The 19,314-nt window shown below is 45.9% G+C and overlaps 1 protein-coding gene across 4 annotated transcripts in view; it reads left to right on the top strand.

Annotated features, from left to right (window-relative positions):
* LOC138559109 (zinc finger protein 268-like) overlaps positions 1–19,037 on the top strand; it is a 37,522-nt gene extending 18,485 nt beyond the window's left edge. For 2 of the 4 annotated variants that reach the window (XM_069642681.1, XM_069642682.1), the window contains 2 exons: positions 15,412–15,513; positions 16,634–19,037. In XM_069642681.1, coding sequence (XP_069498782.1) covers positions 17,035–18,783 — 1,749 coding nt within the window. In that variant the 5' untranslated portion in view covers positions 15,412–15,513; positions 16,634–17,034 and the 3' untranslated portion in view covers positions 18,784–19,037. The remainder of the gene's footprint in view (positions 1–15,411; positions 15,514–16,633) is intronic. The other 2 variants (XM_069642684.1, XM_069642683.1) reach the window with 1 other exon arrangement.
* Positions 19,038–19,314: the final 277 nt, after the last annotated feature.

A 19,314-nucleotide genomic window follows, 5' to 3' on the forward strand; every position in this document is an offset into this window, starting at 1 on the left:
GACACTCCCCTTCCCTTATCCTCTGCTTGTGTGTTTAATTTGCACTGCAAGTTCCACAATTCCTTTCTTCTTGTACAACGTAATTGTGCCTTTAAATCACTTCCCTTCATCAGCAAACATCCTCTGGCTACTTTTGTTTCCACCCGCGATCTTTCTATGCATCTGAGTAAGAGAATGCCGGAACCCTGGTCACATTGTATCCATTGTGCTCTGCTTTCCAAAATGTCGGTTTCATTTTCAAACGTACGGAGCTCCACTAGCAGGCATTCTCCTTTTACCTCCACCGCACTTGATGCATTGTGTTTAGTCTTCTGTTTGAAAGCTTTTCAGATTTCTGGACTCACCGGCTCTTATCTGAAGCTTTCTTAACACAGCGTGTTGCTGTAACAACGCTGCAGGGGCTGCCCGGCTGCTCTGAGACACTTCTCTCAGTGCCTCGCAGACCGGTATGGTTATTGTGCTGTGTGCTGCTGTAAATCGTCCCTTTGTTGTACTGCAGCGCCTCGCCTCAGATCTCACAGCGTACTGGTGGCCTCTGCGTGGTCGCTGGCCTGTGCTGAGCAAAGGCCCACATCTCTGTCAACAGGGCTCCTCGTGCATCCAATGATTCCCCACCGCGTTGATCTGCCATATAGCTCTTCAGATGGGCAGACCGTACATTGTGAAGAAAAGACTGAGGATGATCTGAAGGATGCTGTCTTGTGCTGATTTGGTTGACCTGACTTTAAGGTTTATGGAAAGAAAAGGGGAACAGAGGAAGGAGGTGACTGCTTGCATAAGGTTAGATAAGGTATGTAAAAACCGAACGAGTGAGGGAGAACCTATCCAGATTGGAAGTATTCCTGGACCTCCTAGTCCAGAGGAAAAGGATTAAAGGAGAAGGAATAAGCAATGCTTCACTGTCCTAAGGCGGGGGGCGATGCCATGTCCTTCAGGAAAAGTTTGGAGTCCGTGTAGTGTAGGGATGGGGAGTGTCGGGAGTAAGCGAACTCGCCCCTACATATATCCCTAATGTGCCTCTTTGAGTAGAGTACATATCTCTGTATCAGTCACTTTTAGTCTTTGAGAACATCATCGTCACTGCTTCAGCAATGATTGATTCTGGGGTTACAGGTAATTTTACTGCTGTAGAATATGTGCAAGCTTTGGTACCATTACAACCCAAGAAGCTCATTCAACCTGTGCAATCCACGGACTAATAAGTGAGCATGATTCCCTAATCGTGAAGAAAGCATATTGCTTGGTTTAATTGCAGCACCCCAGTTTACGATAATACTAGGAATGTCCTGGTTAGTGGAGTGAAATCCCACTATAGAGTTCTTGTTGGGTCCATCAGCGGTCTGCTCTCCCCCCAACCCCCTTATATTTAATATTTATGTTGAACCTCTATTTCATCAGCTTGACAAAGCCTCTATTGGCTTCTGGTCGGGCCCGGATTAAATTTAAATTGTGTATTATTTATTAAGCACTTCAGGGCAGAGGGTGCCTGGCTTTACAGGTGACAATTACTCCGTATTGGCCAAATTGCCCGTTATCTTCGGCCTCCCAATATCTTTTGAAAATTCCATCCTATCGGCTGGAAAGAGTTCTTTTTTCTGTAGCTGGACCAAAACTTTGGAACTCTCTCCCTCTATATCTGCCAAAGATCCGGGACTTTGGTATTTTCAATAATAAAACACCCAACAATGTTAGTGCGCTCAGTTTAATAAAAATTCAAAGTTTGACATGAAAACCTAATGGATTTTATTTGTTCATCTGAATCTCAACAACCCATTCATTCAAACTATTTAAAGGTGGGTGACCACGCATAGCTTGCACAATAGAATGCCTGATTACTAAGAGGGAATATACACAACATGGTAGTATTGTAGGTTCCTTTCTTGCCAATAAGCACAAATACAATTTGCCACAGATGATGTTGCATCATTCGATAGATTCACTATACACAGGTGGACTTTGAACAATTAAATGGTGTTTCTTCAAATGTACAACATGTGTGGATGCCTAGAGATAGCCCGAATTGGGCGAAACATTGGCATGTGCACCAATGACTTAATGTTGGGCCTAGGTGGTTTGGTTGAAATATCAGAACTCTGTGTTAGAGGGTGTAGAAATTCAGATGTTCAGGGTTGCCGGATTACGGGATATGTTGACCGCTAGGTATCTAGTATGATCCATGTGCCATTGGAACCCGCCACTCATTTGCAAATTGAACTACACCTTCCGTCATTGGGAAGAGGATGGATTGTCCGATTTATTTTAAGCCCCGACACCTCCCCGAATGTAAGAAAATCCCGCCTTATTGGATTAAGGTTGTGCTCCGGGATGCAAATATCCCCATGTCGATATTCAAGGATTTCACCACCCTGTGTTTGCATAGTTGGATTACCCTGTGTAGGTGACTTTCCCTGATCGCCTCTGCCAACGGTTCTTTCGCCAATGCGAACAGCAGTGGTGACGGATTGTCCGATTTATTTTAAGCCCCGACACCTCCCCGAATGTAAGTAAATCCCGCCTTATTGGATTAAGGTTGTGCTCCGGGATGCAAATATCCATGTCGATATTCAAGGATTTCACCACCCTGTGTTTGCATAGTTGGATTCCCCTGTGTAGGTGACTTTCCCTGATCGCCTCTGCCAACGGTTCTTTCGCCAATGCGAACAGCAGTGGTGACAGGGGGGGGGGCAACCCTGTTGGGTGCCTCTCTAGCCTGATATCAGGGGTTAGTTGACCATTCACTCTGACCTTAGGTAATTAGTACAATAGCGACACCATTCAGGTGAATTGCTCCCCCCGCCCATCTTCCGGAGCACAGTGAATAGTAAGGGCCATGTCAAATGCCTTTGTGGTATTATAGGTTCAAACTGTTGTACCGCAGCCAGTAGACCGAATATTCTACAGAGACCATGAAATGTGCAGCGACTGGGTATGAACACTGACTGATCTGCTTTCACCATCCTCTACATCAATGGTGCCAGTCTGGATGCCAGCACCTTGGCTAGGATTTTTTGGTCTAAGTTAATGAGGTATATGGGTCAATCGGTCTTTCAAGGCCTTGTCCGGTTTAAGTAGCACCACTACCACTGCATCTCGCAGGGATGCTGGCAGTTGACCGTCCTTTAGGCTTTGGTTAAACATTTGTAACAGGTAGGGCCCCAGTTTCCCGGCATACTGCTTATAAATCTCTGCTGTAAACCCATCCTGCCCGGGGAATTTCCCGGATGGCTGAAATCTAATAGCCCCTAGCACTTCCTTTAATAACCGTGGACGACCAGCCACTCCCGCTCCTCATCTGGACACCAGTACAAGGCCACTCGCTGCAGATAGTCCTCCATCACCCTTTGGGAGGCCTGTGTCTGGAAGGAGTATAGCCACCTGTAAAATGGACAACATTCTTGAACTATCTCCAGGTCAGCGAACCTCTCCATCCCTTGTGCATCCTTAATGGTTAACACTTGGTTCGTGGCATTGTCTATTCTTGCAGCTCTGTCCAATAGCCTCCCATGTCTCTGTCCTTCCTCCATATTGCCACACTGCGGTTTTCCCTAATAGAAATATGACCTCTCTATGTGCTAGTTCGTTAAACAGGTGCATTTGTTTATTGATCTCAGCATGCTCTGGCGGCGTTGGTGTGGGTGTTCCCGTTTGTAATTGCTGAATGTGATCTTCAGCATCGGTTATTTCCCTTCTGATCTGTTTCATTACCCCATATTCTCACGAGATGCATTCACCTCTAACCACACATTTAAATCTCTCCCAGAGGATCGCGGCTGATTCCACTGATCCTTCATTTATTTCAAAGAATGTATCTATTACCCCGTCCAGACCCTCCCAGAACACCATGTCCATCAGCCCCTCACTTTTGAAGCCCCAGGGGGCCCTTCCCATTCCTCGATCCGATTGTTCTATAGACAATAGCATTGGGGCATGGTCTGACGGTGTACGTGCCAGGATAGATGCCTCAGTTACTGATCCTCTAAGTGTTTGAGAGATCAGGCAGTAGTCCAGCTGGGAGGCCGAGTTGTGTACAGAGGAGTGGAATGTGCACTGTTGTATGTCCTGGTGCCTAATCCTCCAAACGCTGTGATTTCCCACCCAGAGCACGTCCTGGAGTTTGCTGGTCATCTTAAGCGATGGGTGATGAGCGCCCACTGTGCAGTCCCGGCTCTGCTCCATGACTGCCCAGATCACCTACCCGGGTATCATCAGCTGCCCTATTTGACGGTCAATCCATTCTAATGTTTCCGTTGTCTCTTGGTTAGGACCATAATAGTATATAGTCTGCCCTGGCAGATCAAACCCCCCTTATTGGCCTCAGAAGACTACTTGGTGAGCTCGAGTCCTAAGCATTGGCGAACAGTCTAAGGATTAACACAGCTAAATCTAACCTCTTAAAAATCCAGAATACCAAAGTGAAAAATAGACATTCAAGCTTTACATGGTCTATCAGTACAATCTCACGTGCGATCATACATGAATACAAATATTTAGGATTGAACATCAATGATAATAAATCTGAGCACCCAACAAAGCTGAGATGAAATACACATTTCGATGCCTATGCTTCATCATACATATGGTACATTTTCCTGTCTCCATCTGCTGACCTGTTAGAAGCAAAACATAATTCCTGCATAAACACATGGCGCCCAATCCAAATCCACCGAACTGGGTTGACCTAGAAGGTTTGTTCTAGAAAACCATACTACCATTGCCTAAAAGCTTTCCAATCCTTGTCATTCGCTATGAGTTAGGACGGATCTCACTAAGGGTGGTTGTATGCTGGAATCCATTACTACTTGATAGGAAGGGCTTGCACTGTTGTACATTTCATTGCATACACCATTGTCAAAAATCTGTTAATACCTGGAAGGAAGATTGCGTCGTAAATTTGGAGAAAGCTGATATTGATAAAACCACAATATCGAACCCTGAACGTGGAAAGCGAGTTCTGGTTAACACAGAGGAAAAATGTAATCAATACAACATTTTTAATCTGGTATCTTCACTCCAAAAATGTTCAATCAAACCCCTAAATACCTAAAAAGATTTCTTGACCAAACATATTGCATGGAAATAATGAGACTTCGATTTAATCTATGGCCCACAAGAGTGCTAATAGCAACAAGATCTAAAGGGCGTGAGCGTGCAACTACTTGTAGATTTTGCAACCTAGAGACCCAACCTGAAACTGGTGCACTGCAACGCGCTATCCATAGTAAAGAAAGAAGCTTTCTATGAATTTCTTTGCGACTATCGCACCCTAGTGCACTGTGGTCCATGATTGTGAATGCACAACGTATCTCTTTAAGCATTGCCACAATTAACGTCCCTCAACGACTAAGCTTGTGACACTGATGCACAGTATGATGTACAGATGTCCAGCATGAACTAAAGAACAAATGATTTTGTCACACTATGTATATAGCAAAACCTAACTTTAATTTTTAAATTCATAATGAATATGTTGCTAATCATCTTGGGGTAATAAATTGTACTATATGAACAAGCATGCTCTTCCATAACAAGAAAACAATGAAAATGCACTCGAGAAATGTTTTTTTAACAATGTTCAATATGATCTGTATTTATATCCGTTTTATTATTTGAAAAGTTATAATTACAACAAATAAGATTGTCTGCCCTGTATGGTGACCTCTACCACCAGGCACCTTACCTCCTGGTTCTTAATCACTCTGGTCAGACAGAACCCAACAGAATTATGCATTAGGATACATACCCCCCCGTGAATAAGATGAGTACAAGGAGAAATGGTGGTGGCATGCCCAGCCGTTCCCAAATCCCGCTTCTTTGTTTGGTGTCAAATGTGTCTCTTGCAGAAACGCTACCACCACTTGATGTCTTTGCATATAAAGTAGCACCCTACGGCATTTAGATGGGCAGTTCAAACCCCTCAAGATCCATGTAATGTTTCTAAGTGCCCCAGGTATTGCATGTCCATATCAATATTTCAACCATGAATTGTACAGTTTGCATTGCATAGCACAACTTAATACTCCTTGAGTTTATAGGATACAATATTAACTGACATCTTTGTTTCCCTAACCCCATAAGTTTTGGGATGAACCCTTACCCAAGCAGTCTATTCTCTCCGACTCTCCTAGTCTTCCCCTCTTCTTGAGTCCAGGATTGTCTGGTTGGGCTGTAGCCCGACTGCCCTGTGTCATTTACAGAGGCTGTCCAGAATGTGAACCCAATGCAAGAAACGCTGAACTCCACCTCTCCTCCTCCCCCGCCCCCACTGACAACCCCAACATGTCAGTACTCTGATCTCCACCCCCAGCTGACAACCCCAACTAATCGGCATCACCATTTCTCCCCTCAACAGGTGCTTCCGCTTGAGGGGCAGCTAGAACTTTAGTTTTCACCTATTATCAGAGTTCTGTCCTCTACCCCGTGCCAACCGGTCGCGAGTAAGGACAGGTTATACTGGATGCAGTGTCACCCATTGTTCCCCTCTCCCGCCCCCCCGTGCCTGGGGGTTCCATTGTAGTTTTTCAAGGCACATGTTGGCTTCTTCCCGGGTATGGAAAAAATAATGTGCGCTCTTCATGGGCTATTAATTTGGCCAGAAACATCATAGCAGAGCGTATGCCTCTCTCCCGCAGTCTTTTTTTTTTTTTATTTATTTATTTTCTTTCTTTCTTCACATCCATGTAGATTCTTCAAGATGCTTGCACCTTATCAGAAAAGTCTGTGAAGAATTTGATGGTGTCCCCTTGGTATGTCACAATTCCCTTCTCCCTTGCTTTGCGAGGAGCTAAATCTCTATCCTGGTAGTGCATCATCTGGGCTATGATTGGGTGTGGAGGGTCCCCAGGTATTGGTTTCTTCCCACTTGGAATCTGGTGGGCTCTTTCCACTATAAATGCCGCTAAGAATCCGTCTCCTCCCAATGCTTTTCTCAGGATCTCTTCGACTAGTGGTTCTATGAATCTTGGCTCCACCGTTTCAGGTTCTCCTATTATTCGTAGATTGTTCCTCCTGGTTCTGGATTCGAGAGCCTCCAGTTTTTTGGCAAGTTCTTGAGTTGCCCGTCTCACCCGTGTCGTTTCTCTAGATGTCAGTGCTGATTCATCCTCTACTGTAGAGATTCACCCTTCAGCTTTGTCCAATCTCGCTCGCTCTTTCACTCTCTTCATGCTTGTCAAGATGGACTTGCATGTTAGTTTCCATCTTACCATCAAGCGGTTGTATGCTGTTTTGCAGCTGATTGAACATCTCCTTGATGTCACGGAACGAAGTATCGCGGGTCATAGGTTGAGTACTCCCATCCTGTAAGTCTTCCATGGTGTTATGGTTTTTCGCTAGGGAGGGGGTGTTGATTTGAAGCTTTGATTGTTGTAGTTTTCCGCCCTTTGTTAGCTTTTTACATCTTGCCGGGCGTCCGGGATCTGGCCGTTTCCCACTCTGTAGTCATTTTGGTTCAGCCTCTGGGACAATTTCCAAATATGGATGCAGCTGTCCAGCCCAATGTTTCCTATTACATGCCTGCCCCCCCACCCCAGCCCCCTGCTGAAGTGTCGGTATTACTGGTTTCAACTGCTCAGTCTGCTACCCTCCCTCCAGCGGTTTTGAGTACCACAGTTTGGTGTGTCCTTTTCTCGCCTTCCCACCCCCGATCACTATGACGTCGTACTGCTCAGACACTTGGTGCATTGGGCCACAGAGAGGTGACCAGTGCATTGTCGCATGTGGGATGTGTCAATACAGCTCCGATTTATCACCTTTTTGGGGGCAAGGATTAATATTCATGATCAGTTTCTCATCCTTCACTCCCTATTGGGATTGGCAGGTTGTGCATTCTCGAAGCACACCAGGGGTCGGTGGCCCTCCACTTCACCCCTTGCTTGGATATTTTACAGGGTAGAGGTGCTCTGCCTCCCAAGCAGGTTCCGGTTGGTTCCTCTTGTAGCCAGTGCCTAGTCTCGCAGGTCAATACTGCTCCAATGCATTGCCTTGGGGGGTGTGGGGGGGTGGAGTTAGCATCCATGATCTGCATCCCCTTCTCCTGTCCCCATTTTAATCGGTGGGGCACACGTTCTCAATGCACACCAGGGTCAGTGGCTCTCCATCTTGAATGGGCTAGAGGTGCTGCACCTCCCGATCATTTGCAGCCTGTTGCTGTGGTTGTGCTCCTAGGTTCGCTGGCAGATCTCGCTTGCGCCCCTCCCTCACCAAATCTAATAAGCCCCTGGCCAGGCTGCACAGCTTGGCCCACTGTCTCCGTTGCGTTCGTGCTTTGATTATCCCTGCAGGGTCAAGTGACTTACCTTGCTCTTCTGGCGCTTCTCGCACGGACAGGTTGGTAGCTGCTCATGGCGCACAATCTCTCCTTGGCCACACCTATCAATCCCTGTCTGGATCGGCACCACTCCGGGTGGTTGTATCCTCCGCCCTGGGGAATGCGGCATGCCCCCACACAGTGGTCGCTTGCTTCCTCAGGGGTCACTTTGCGGCTCGCACCCCGTGGTGAGCCAACGCCCCGCTCATTCTTCCCGCTATTTGCACTCTGCCGTTTGCCGGCTTTTGTCCCTATGAGTCTCCATCCACTTCAGGAGAGTCACGCGACTCAGCGCCGAGGTCGCGAAGTGGGGGAAAGGGGAGTTGGTAGTTGCTCCTTTTCCCGGGGTCCATTGGTCACCAAATTTTACTCGATTGTCGGGAAGACCTTTGATTTGCCTGATACCGCCTTAGAATGGGTCACTTTGCCAGTAGGTCAACCGGATCTTGTCCGGATTATAAGAGGTACCGGGAGCTCATCTTGGCTGAGCTCTCTAGCGCCCCCTCACTCTCTCCAATTTCTAATCCTACTCCCGGCTGGGACCTCAGTGTCGTACTCGCAAGGCTCATGGTGAAGGGGGCGGGGGCGGGCCTTTGAGCCTATGCACAAAGCCAGCCTTAAGCACCTTAAATACAAGACAGCCTGCCTCATAGCTGTTACTCTATCAGAAGGGTTAGCAAACTACGAGCTCTGCCAGAACAATGTCCTTTCCTAGTCCTACACAAAGACAAGGTAATGCTACGCACAAACCCTAGCTTCTCACCTATATCAAAATTGCATGTCCATCAAACGATGGAGCTTCCTGCATTTTTCAAATACCCAACAAACACAGCAGAAAGAAGTACACTGGATGTACGCAGAGCTGTCATGTTCTACCTTCAAAAGACAAGGTTGATCAGGAAGAAAGATCGTTTGTTTGTATCAGTAGCCACTGGAAGAGAAGCAGACCCCATCTCTGAAGCAGCAATTTCTAAATGGATTGTCAACTTCATCCAACTCTGTTACACTCTTGCCAAGAGAACATTGCCCTTTAAGCCGAGACCACACTCCAATCGAGGCACCGGGGCAACTTTAGCCTTCATAGCAGACGTGCCTCTAGATGCCATTTGCAAGGCTGCCACTTGGAGTTCAATACACACCTTCACCCAACACTACTGTCTGGACACAGTCTAGTGGTGACACACAGGTGGGACAAGCGGTGCTGAAACATCCTCCTTTTAGTAGTGCTTGCTAATCTACGCAAAGCATGTGATTCTAAGCAGATCTACAAGCCTCAGAAGGGATACAGAGTAATCATATTTCTGATGCTTGGATTCACATGCACCCACCCTTCCTCCCCACTTGGAGTAGAAGGCGCCTGGGTATTAGAACCATGGATCCTTCACACCTCATGGCTCTTGCACTTCCCTCTTGTCGGGAACAATCTGAGGGACTTTCGCGTGGGGGAATCATGGGTACTAGGGATGGTATTAGTCATGCCCTGCCGATGACCCTTTTCGAACTTTGAAAAACTTCATGTGCATTACCCCACAGCTTCCACTAGATGTCGGCCTATGGAAAGCATGTGCATCTAAGCAGATCCAAGCATCAGAAATACAATTATGGCGAGTAATGTATCATATATATATATATATATATATATATATCAGTGAAAAAACTTTGTTAAAGGCATTATGGTTAAGTTGCGCTACTAAAAACCTATGAAATTCAGTGAAAAAACTTTGTCAAAGGGACATTATGGTTCCAAGTAAAACCGAAAAACCTTGACATTCGCCAGTTATGGTAAGCTAAGCAACCATAACTCGCGCCACCACCGTGCACTGCTTAGACTAACGCCCAGGACATCAATGTGTGGAGGAGGCTGCCTGCAGGGTGGTGTCAAGGGTAATGGGGGGGGGGCTGGGTTCTCCCATGTGGAGGGGGGCTGCCTGCAGGGTGAGGGTCAGGGGTGATGGGGCAGGGTTCTGCCATGTGTAGAGGGCTGTCTGTAGGGTAGGGTGTGGGGGGGTGAGGAGGGCTGGGCTCTCCCATGTTGATGGGGCTGCCTGCAGGGTGGGGGTCACGGTTGATGGGTTCTCCCATGTTGAGGGGCTGCCTGCAGGGTGGTGTCATGGGTAATGGGGGGGGCTGGGTTCTCCCATGTGGAGGGTGTGGCTGCCTGCAGGGTGGGGGTCAGGGGTGATGAGGGCAGGGTTCTGCCATGTGTAGAGGGCTGTCTGTAGGGTAGGGTGTGGGGGGGTGAGGAGGGCTGGGCTCTCCCATGTGGATGGGGCTGCCTGCAGGGTGGGGGTCATGGTTGATGGGTTCTCCCATGTTGAGGGGGCTGCCTGCAGGGTGGTGTCATGGGTAATAGGGGGGGCTAGGTTCTACCATGTGGAGGGGGGCTACCTGCAGGGTGGGGGTCAGGGGTAATGGGGGCAGGGTTCTGCCATGTGTAGGGGGCTGCCTGCAGGGTGCTGTCACTCCAATCTGTCGTGTTTGGTGCGGATGTGTTGCACCATGCGACTGGCCAGATCGCCCAAGCTTGAACCCAGGTCTGCTTGAAAACACATTGGATTGTGGTTCCTTTGGGAGCATTGCCATGTGGTGACAGCTTTACCTGTCATCAGGCCCATCTATGCCTAGAGCCACATGCTTGTTTTGGTCATTTGGCCAGTGCGGTGGGGGAAAGGGTTGGGGCGGGGGAATGCATTCAAACTCATCAGATTTAACTTGGCTGCTGGCTCTAGGGTTCAGCACTCCCTTGATCCACTCCAGGTTGATGATGGAGCTGGCCTTCTCCCACAAGGGTCAGGTCAAGGGGGGTCCACAGTGCCGCCTCTGGTGTCTAATGATTACTGCTGGTGTTTGGACAGGAGGCTGCAGACGCTGCCCTTTAGGTCATTCTACCACTTCCTACAATCCTCGGGGCCCAGTGGGACGTGCCCTCAGCTGTGACATTGTTTCAGATAACTGACCAGATGGCGGCATTCCATTGCACTGATGTTTTAAGGTGCCGGGAGCCATATAGCTCGTCGGCATGGGCCTTCACCTCGCCATCATGGACCTGTAGCTCCCACCTCACAAAATATTTGCTTCCTCAGCCTCTGACCAGGCACCTTCCCCTTGGACATGGTTTCTCTCTCTTGTGTGTGTCTAGATGGCTACAGGAAGTGTTGGATTTGGAGCGGATTGAGTTTTTCAAAATGGCCACCGCCGTGCTTCCCGTTTTGGCAGTAACAGTAATTCCACCAAATATCGGCAGCATTACTGCCATGGACTCGGTTTCGGCGGTAATTCCGGCGGGCGGAATTACCGTTGCTGCCAATGGTGAGTGGGCGCTCCCACCAAGATTTAATGCAGCAGTGATCTGTTATGTTGTGATGCAACAGACACACCTTGTTAACATGGTATGGTACTGTGCTGTTCTATTATTTATGGTGATGTTCTGTGAATGTATAGAGCAGTGCTGTAAGGCAGTATCTTGTAGCACTGTCAGTCGCTTACCTGCACACACACTGTAGTTATGTCCCCACGGAAGGCTGCCCACCAGGGGGGTGGGGGGGGCTGAGGGAGGGGGGTGGTGGGGGCCCGAGGGAGGGGGGTGGTGGGGGCCCTCTGCCTTTGTGCACTTTGGCCCTGGTATACCCTCATGCCAACTTGTGGCATGTGGGTACCAGCACTCTCCAGCCTGTTGTTGCCATCTTCACGCGCGTTTTATGAGTTCTTGCGAGAAACAAAACATTGCTTATTCCTGACACCTCAGGGCCATCCCATTCTCGCATCGTGCCCCGCTGCTCAGCACTGGTGAACATGACTAGGTAAAGGGTGAGGAAGGAGGTTCAAGGCACCAGCGAGCGAAACGCATTCCTCACACATACTAGCAATACCTGATAATGATTTGAGTGCCTTCCATTTGAATTGACCGCCTGATGTCTTTAACTTTCCATTTGATAACAATAGCTGGAAAAAGAATTGTACTACGCAAAAGCTGTTGGCTTTTCCGTACGTCTCCCTATGCGGTTGGCACACCAATAATGTCACCCTGTCCTTTTATAGCCCGCCTCCGTCACATCTCGTGCAACGATCATCTTTGACTATTCGATAGTTGTACAACTGAACCAAACATTAAAGGTTTAGCATCTCATTAGCAAACTATGGATACCGCTTTAATTATTGACTAGCTCTCTCCTCTTAAGAACAATATCTAATTTCTCTTTCTTTACCTATATTGAACAATCATGTTGTGATAACCGACCATCTAATTTCCCTTTTACTAAAGGAGGGTGACCAGATTATTGCATATTATCTGCACACCCCTTCTTAGATTTGGGGATTAGCTGGTGCTAGAAGTCCAATGTTTTGCCTTAGAATATCGATAAGAGGGAGATCAGATAGGAGAGAGGGGACAGGCAGCTTGTCTGTGTTTAGCATTTTACCGACCCAATTGACTGCCTATTTCCAGGTCAATCTCTATGGCCATTATCATTTACTAACTACCCTTCCCCCCCAAAAACACATCCTTCTGAAACCTATTTGAGATGGCCCTGTCTAGCAGCTGTATAGAGCCTGCTAGTGTTATTTTGTCTCAGAATGTCTCAGGTGCAGCTGTAAAGGAAACGTTGGTGTAATAAAGATATTATGACAGAGTGTGCCTTCAGCTGTTTGATTTATAAACAATATGTCTCCTCACATCTGTTCCCTGCATTGGAGTCCTGTTAAAAAATAAAAAGAAAAAGCTCTGGCAAAAAGAAAGAGCTCTGGCAAAGCCAACACTTGTGTATAGGATAGACATTTGGCACACACTGACATGATATGGCCATGTACTCGCACCATTTTCCAGCTGTAACATTTTATGGCCAGGTTCTAGTCTTATGGAAGGGCCTCGTAAATGCTGATCCCTAGTCCACACAAAAGCCAAACCTATTGGCTTTGCCCATGCTTGTTATTGTCCTGATGAAGGTTCCCCTACTAGCCAGAGCCATAAAACACTAAGCTCGAAGTGGACCGAAACACATCATGTCGACAGGTAGCCGATTATGTATCATTGTCACATTAAATATAACAATCTGATTAGTGTCCTCAAATGTGTCCATTGATTTGAACTGAAGTCCATAATCAAGTATACAAAGGGCACCTGGTTGATGCCTTGCTCTACCCAAATAAGTAGACTATATAACAACACAATTCAGCAAGGTCATAGATATCCAACTAATAATTAGAATTTCCCACTTCTGAATGTCAAAAAGATCTGAATTGACACAATTCTTGGAGCAAAAACTGCAGTTCTTATTTAATTTGTGTGCAGTAGGTCTAAAAATACATATACATATTAAGCCATAGGATATTCAACATAAAAAGTATACATGATATAGTACATGGGTCGAAAAATTCAAATAGACAATATTTGAAGTTCAAATTTTGACAATTACATCCTCTAAATCTCCTAAATTATGGGACATGAGACATCAGTGTTTGTAATTGTCTAGTAGACAGTACAAAAATGTGAAACAAACGTTGAAAGACAACATAACAAACAGGTCAACACAACAGTATTTTGGCCATTTTAGCTAAACTTGTGAAGCAGTGGTTTAGTAGGCCTTCATCCGTACAGATAAATTCTTGTGTGTGAGGAATCCTATGTGATCGTAATCAAAGAGGCACATTGGCATTCATCAGCTAAGTGTCAGCGTACACTGATGGTAATGGGTACGGTGTGGTTCTGTACAGGGTTCAATCCAGTCAAAATGTCTGTGTGAGCACAGGTTCTCAGCACAGGATGCGCGTTACTGCGTATAGGTCCGGGTGTTCAAAAATGGATACAATTGGCCACTGCGGCGGTGAATGACACGCTTGGATACGCTGATGTTCAGCGTGTGACGATCGGACCTTGCAGCGACTGAAATCCATTATGCCAAAGTGTTGGCACGATGATGCACACATAGATTCCCATGGTATTTAAATGATATTGTTGGGATTTTGTATTTTTACAAAATATGTATTTTTGTAATAGAGGTGTGCTGACATATTGGGCATTATTTGATTAGCCTGAAGTGTGTGTGTGTTTTTGGGAAAGTTAGGGTTGATCTAGCTCATTCCAGAATTATGGATTAAGGGAGGCTTTTGGGCCTGCTCTATTAAAGAAAGATCATTGAATCATTCAGTAAAAAAATGCAGGTGTCTTGACTTTGTGTTTTACGAGTGGTTGGACCTGTGGCTTCGAGGTACTTCATCGAGCTTTGTTCTGAGTTTACCTTTTCTAGTGTATATCAATTAACATTGATGATTTAGACAAAACACTGAGGTAATGTGGGTTTTCAGGTTATAGGAAATATATGTATTTGTTGATTTACATACTTCGAATGTAAACACACAACAGTAATAGATTGTATGCAATCACCCGACAATTTGGTCTTAACAGAGCCAACAGTTAGCCAACGGAGATGATAAAGATGTGTCTCATGAATGAATCAATGGTCTTTGCTATGTTGGGTGGGGACTGGGTCAAGGGCAGGAATCTGGCTCATTCTGCGTCTTAGTAAAGAACCTCAATGATGGAGTTTTTAGATTCCACTTGGCGAGTTCAGAAGCACGGATGTAGAGACTAGGATGGCGGGTGTTGAGGTACGGCGGGGCATTCTACTTTTCATTGCAATCACTTATTGTAGTACATTGTGGCAAAATAAATGGATCAACTTTTGGGGAGCATGGACATTGGATTCAAGGGGGACTCAAGATCGATATGCATCGCACAACGATATGGTTAGACCAAGATTGTTAAATATTGTGGGCCTTGAAATCCTAAAGAGTTGTTGCTTCTGGAGGGTGGTAAAGCTCACACAGCCTAAGGTGGTGGCTGCACAGACGACCCACCTGATATGAGGGGAGCTTGTCTTCTAAGGATTATCCCCTCAGAACATGGAGTACTCCCAAAAAATGTGTTAATTGTGTCACCTCAAACTGGTGTTTGTCCCCCATACTGGACTGATCAAAGGTACTTGCATATACTGTTGCGATAGCTACCTACACTAGACACACAATAAATGTAGGACTGACAAACAGGTGGACAGTTGCGCATTGTGGTGGGTCTATGCATACTATTCACGCGTAAATGCATCTTATTCCAGGGTTGCTGCCATAGGTGTTGCAAGAGATGCTGGCAATGAAATTCTCACCCTTTCAGATCGTGGATATGCAGAATTATGATGAGCGGATTCCCCTAGTGTAGGGTGAGTAGAATCTCCACAGTAGATCAACAGGAATAATGTGTGTAATCACTAAATGGTGGCATCAAATTTTGGATATCAACAGTGATGGGGCAACCTCCCCATTGGTTACTAGGGATGTGATGAAAGTAGTTCTTGGTCACAGCACAGAGGGTACAAGGGCATGCTGAGATTGAACCTAAGGTGCAAGGATCAGAATCCTCTAAAAGGTGTCATGTTATGGGAGTTTAGTAAGTAACAGACCCATTTACACCCACTCCTTAACAGTAAAACATAGGGTGTGCCACCTCCTGAAAATTGCACTGTGGTATTTTGAACAGGGAAACCGAAGTGAAGTGGGATCCCTCTGGCCAATTAAATTTAGTAACTGGAGATGAGGCAATTATATAAAAAAAAAATTAGGAAGGCAAATGGGGTGATGTCGGGTTTGTGGAGTCTCTCTTACACTTTATTCTTTTGGTCTCTGACACAAATTCCAAACTCATCCTTCATCTCCAGTATTAACAGAAAAACAAGCTGATCTAGGTTTAAAGTCGATGTTTGAATGTAGTGGCAGCATGGCCTGTGCCGTTCTCACCATGGGAAGAGATTGGTGCTTTACCTTTAAATCACAGTTCTGTCCCGGTTTCCTCGATGGTGCTGTTGATTATATTATTCATGTTTTGGCCAATACACAAGTCATCAGTGATTACACAATGGACTGGTCAAGCAGGCATCCGATTGGTGGCAAACTCCTGCCTTTATCAGTTGTGTATGGAAATTGGGAGCATCCATGTGCTAATTTAGTCTTTTCTTAATAAATATGTTGGTAGAACATATACATGTTCCTTATGATTAAAATATGCATTTAAAATGTTTGTTCCTAGTGTTTTGGATGCAAAACATTTCTAAATAAAAATGGAACTCATTATTCCTGCTGCATGTTACCTCTGTTCCACTAAATGTTCCCATTGGAGCACCACTTCTCTGCCACCTATTAGGGTGCCTTTTCCCAATAGATGGCACTTCAAAGTCAAATAAGTTACTACGTGAGGAGTTACTACTGAGTAGTCTTATTACGTGTGCTGCCTGTGATTGTGAACACGTTGAAACTAATAATGTGCGTCTCCTTTTATCTTAATAGGTGACTGATGCCCCAGAAATGCAACAGTGATTTAGATTCCCTGGACTATCGCAGGGAAAAGCTTCATTGTTAGAATGTGCAATTTCCAAGCATCCTAGAAGAGTGCAAGTTTGGTGTCCAGTTGCCTTTTCAGAGATTCAGGAACTGGGATTGCGAAGCCTGTTGATACACGATGCCTTCCGTCCATGCAACCTCTTTGTGGTAGCATCCAGTAACCAAGCATGTTGATGCTGTAAATCCTGGGTCAGGGGGATATCTAGCACGACATGACAATGTTTTATGTGGAGTAAGAAGAGCATTTCTCGTTTGTGCTCTGAATTTGGGAAAAGGTTAATTGAAAAGGCTTCTCTTCAGTCAAGGCACCAACAATAAACTGGCAAGAGACTTTACACGTGCACAAAATGTGGGAACAATTGCCATCTCACGATTATACTTCTTGCCCACATGCGGACATGGGTGACAACCCATATCAGTGCACTGAATTTGATGTCATCCATTTGCATGATAAAGTTATCAGCCACCAGCAAATGAATAAAGGTGAGAAACCTTATGAGTGCACTGAATGTGGGAAAGGGTTTGCTCGGAAGGGACTTCTTATTCGCCACCAGAGAACACATTCAGGTGAGAAACCTTATGAGTGTACTGAGTGTGGCAAAGGGTTTGCTACAAAGCAAGAGCTTACTATCCACCACCAGAGGACACATACAAGTGAGACGCCTTATGAGTGCACTGAATGTGGGAAGGGGTTTGTTCAGAAGGGAGCTCTTATTATCCACCAGCGCACACATACAGGTGAAAAACCTTATGAGTGCACTGAATGTGGGAAAGGGTTTGCTACAAAGGGAGAGCTTACTAGCCACCAGAGAACACATACAGGTGAGAAACCGTATGAGTGCACTGAATGTGGGAATGGGTTTGCTACAAAGCGAGAGCTTACTATCCACAGGAGAAGACATACAGGTGAGAAGCCTTATGAGTGTACTGAGTGTGGCAAAGGGTTTGCTACAAAGAAAGAGCGTACTATCCACCACCAGAGAACACATACAGGTGAGACGCCTTATGAGTGCACTGAATGTGGGAAAGGGTTTGTTCAGAAGGGAGCTCTTATTATCCACCAGCGCACACATACAGGTGAAAAACCTTATGAGTGCACTGAATGTGGGAAAGGGTTTGCTACAAAGGGAGAGCTTACTAGCCACCAGAGAACACATACAGGTGAGAAACCTTATGAGTGCATTGAATGTGGGAATGGGTTTGCTACAAAGAGAGGGCTTACTATCCACAGGAGAAGACATACCGGTGAGAAGCCTTATGAGTGCATTGAATGTGGGAAAGGGTTTGTTAGAAAGGGAGTTCTTATTATCCACCAAAGAACACATACAGGTGAGAAACCTTATGAGTGCACTGAGTGTGGGAAAGGGTTTGTTCAGAAGGGACATCTTACACACCACCAGAGAAAACATACAGGTGAGAAACCTTATGAGTGCACTGAATGTGGGAGAGGGTTTGTTCAGAAGGGACCTCTTATTATCCACCAGAGCACACATACAGGTGAGAAACCTTATGAGTGCACTGAGTGCGGGAAAGGGTTTGCTCTGAAGGGACGACTTATTCGCCACCAGAGAAAACATACAGGTGAGAAACCTTATGAGTGCACTGAGTGTGGGAAAGGGTTGTCTACAAAGCAAAAGCTTACTAGCCACCAGAGAACACATACAGGCGAGAAACCTTATGAGTGCACTGAATGTGGGAAAGGGTTTGTTCAGAAGGGACATCTTACACGCCACCAGAGAACACATACAGGTGAGAAACCTTATGCGTGTACTGAATGTGGGAAAGGGTTTGCTACAAAGGGGGAGCTTGCTATCCACCAGAGAAAACATACAGGTGAGAAACCGTATGAGTGCATGGAGTGTGGGAAAGGGTTTGCTAGAAGGGGAGGTCTTATTATCCACCAGAGAACACATACAGGTGAGAAACCGTATGAGTGCACGGAGTGTGGGAAAGGGTTTGCTAGAAGGCGAGGTCTTATTATCCACCAGAGAACACATACAGGTGAGAAACCTTATGAGTGCACGGAGTGTGGGAAAGGCTTTTCTACAAAGCAAGATCTTACTAGCCACCGGAGCACACATACATGCTTTCCGTAAAGCTATGACAACCATCCTCTTCTCATAAGGTTCCTCGCAGCACCATGAATACTAATGAAACGTCCCACTGCATAAGCTGCATTGTAATGATCAAATGCATAAGCTGTAATGACAACTATGTTTGTAGCAATCATAATGTGCCAACGACTGCTACCATTCCTGTACCCATGTAACTAAGTTCCTGCAAGTAACAGCGCCTCAATGCCCCTGGGCTGTTTGCGTGCTATATAAATAAAATACATACCTGGAACACCCTCTGCCTAAGCTCACTGGTTTGTCTTTCCTTCATTTTTCTAGATTCTTATGTTTCAATGCCCACTTGCTGTTAGAACCCATAAACCTTTAGGTGAATAGGTGCCATAGGGAAATATTCTTAATAAAAAAAATAAAAGGCAACTTTTAATGCAACCCTACAGATAAGCAGTGTATTAACCATTTACTCCCCAAGAATTAGCAAACACTCCCTTCAAAAAAGTAGCCAAACTCCCAACTGTAAAATTGGAAGCAATGGACAAATTGGTGCCAACCTCC

Source organism: Ambystoma mexicanum, unplaced genomic scaffold (genome assembly GCF_040938575.1).
Source record: "Ambystoma mexicanum isolate Mex_15411 unplaced genomic scaffold, UKY_AmexF1_1 Mex_scaf38, whole genome shotgun sequence".
Classification (NCBI taxonomy): Eukaryota; Metazoa; Chordata; class Amphibia; order Caudata; family Ambystomatidae; genus Ambystoma; species Ambystoma mexicanum.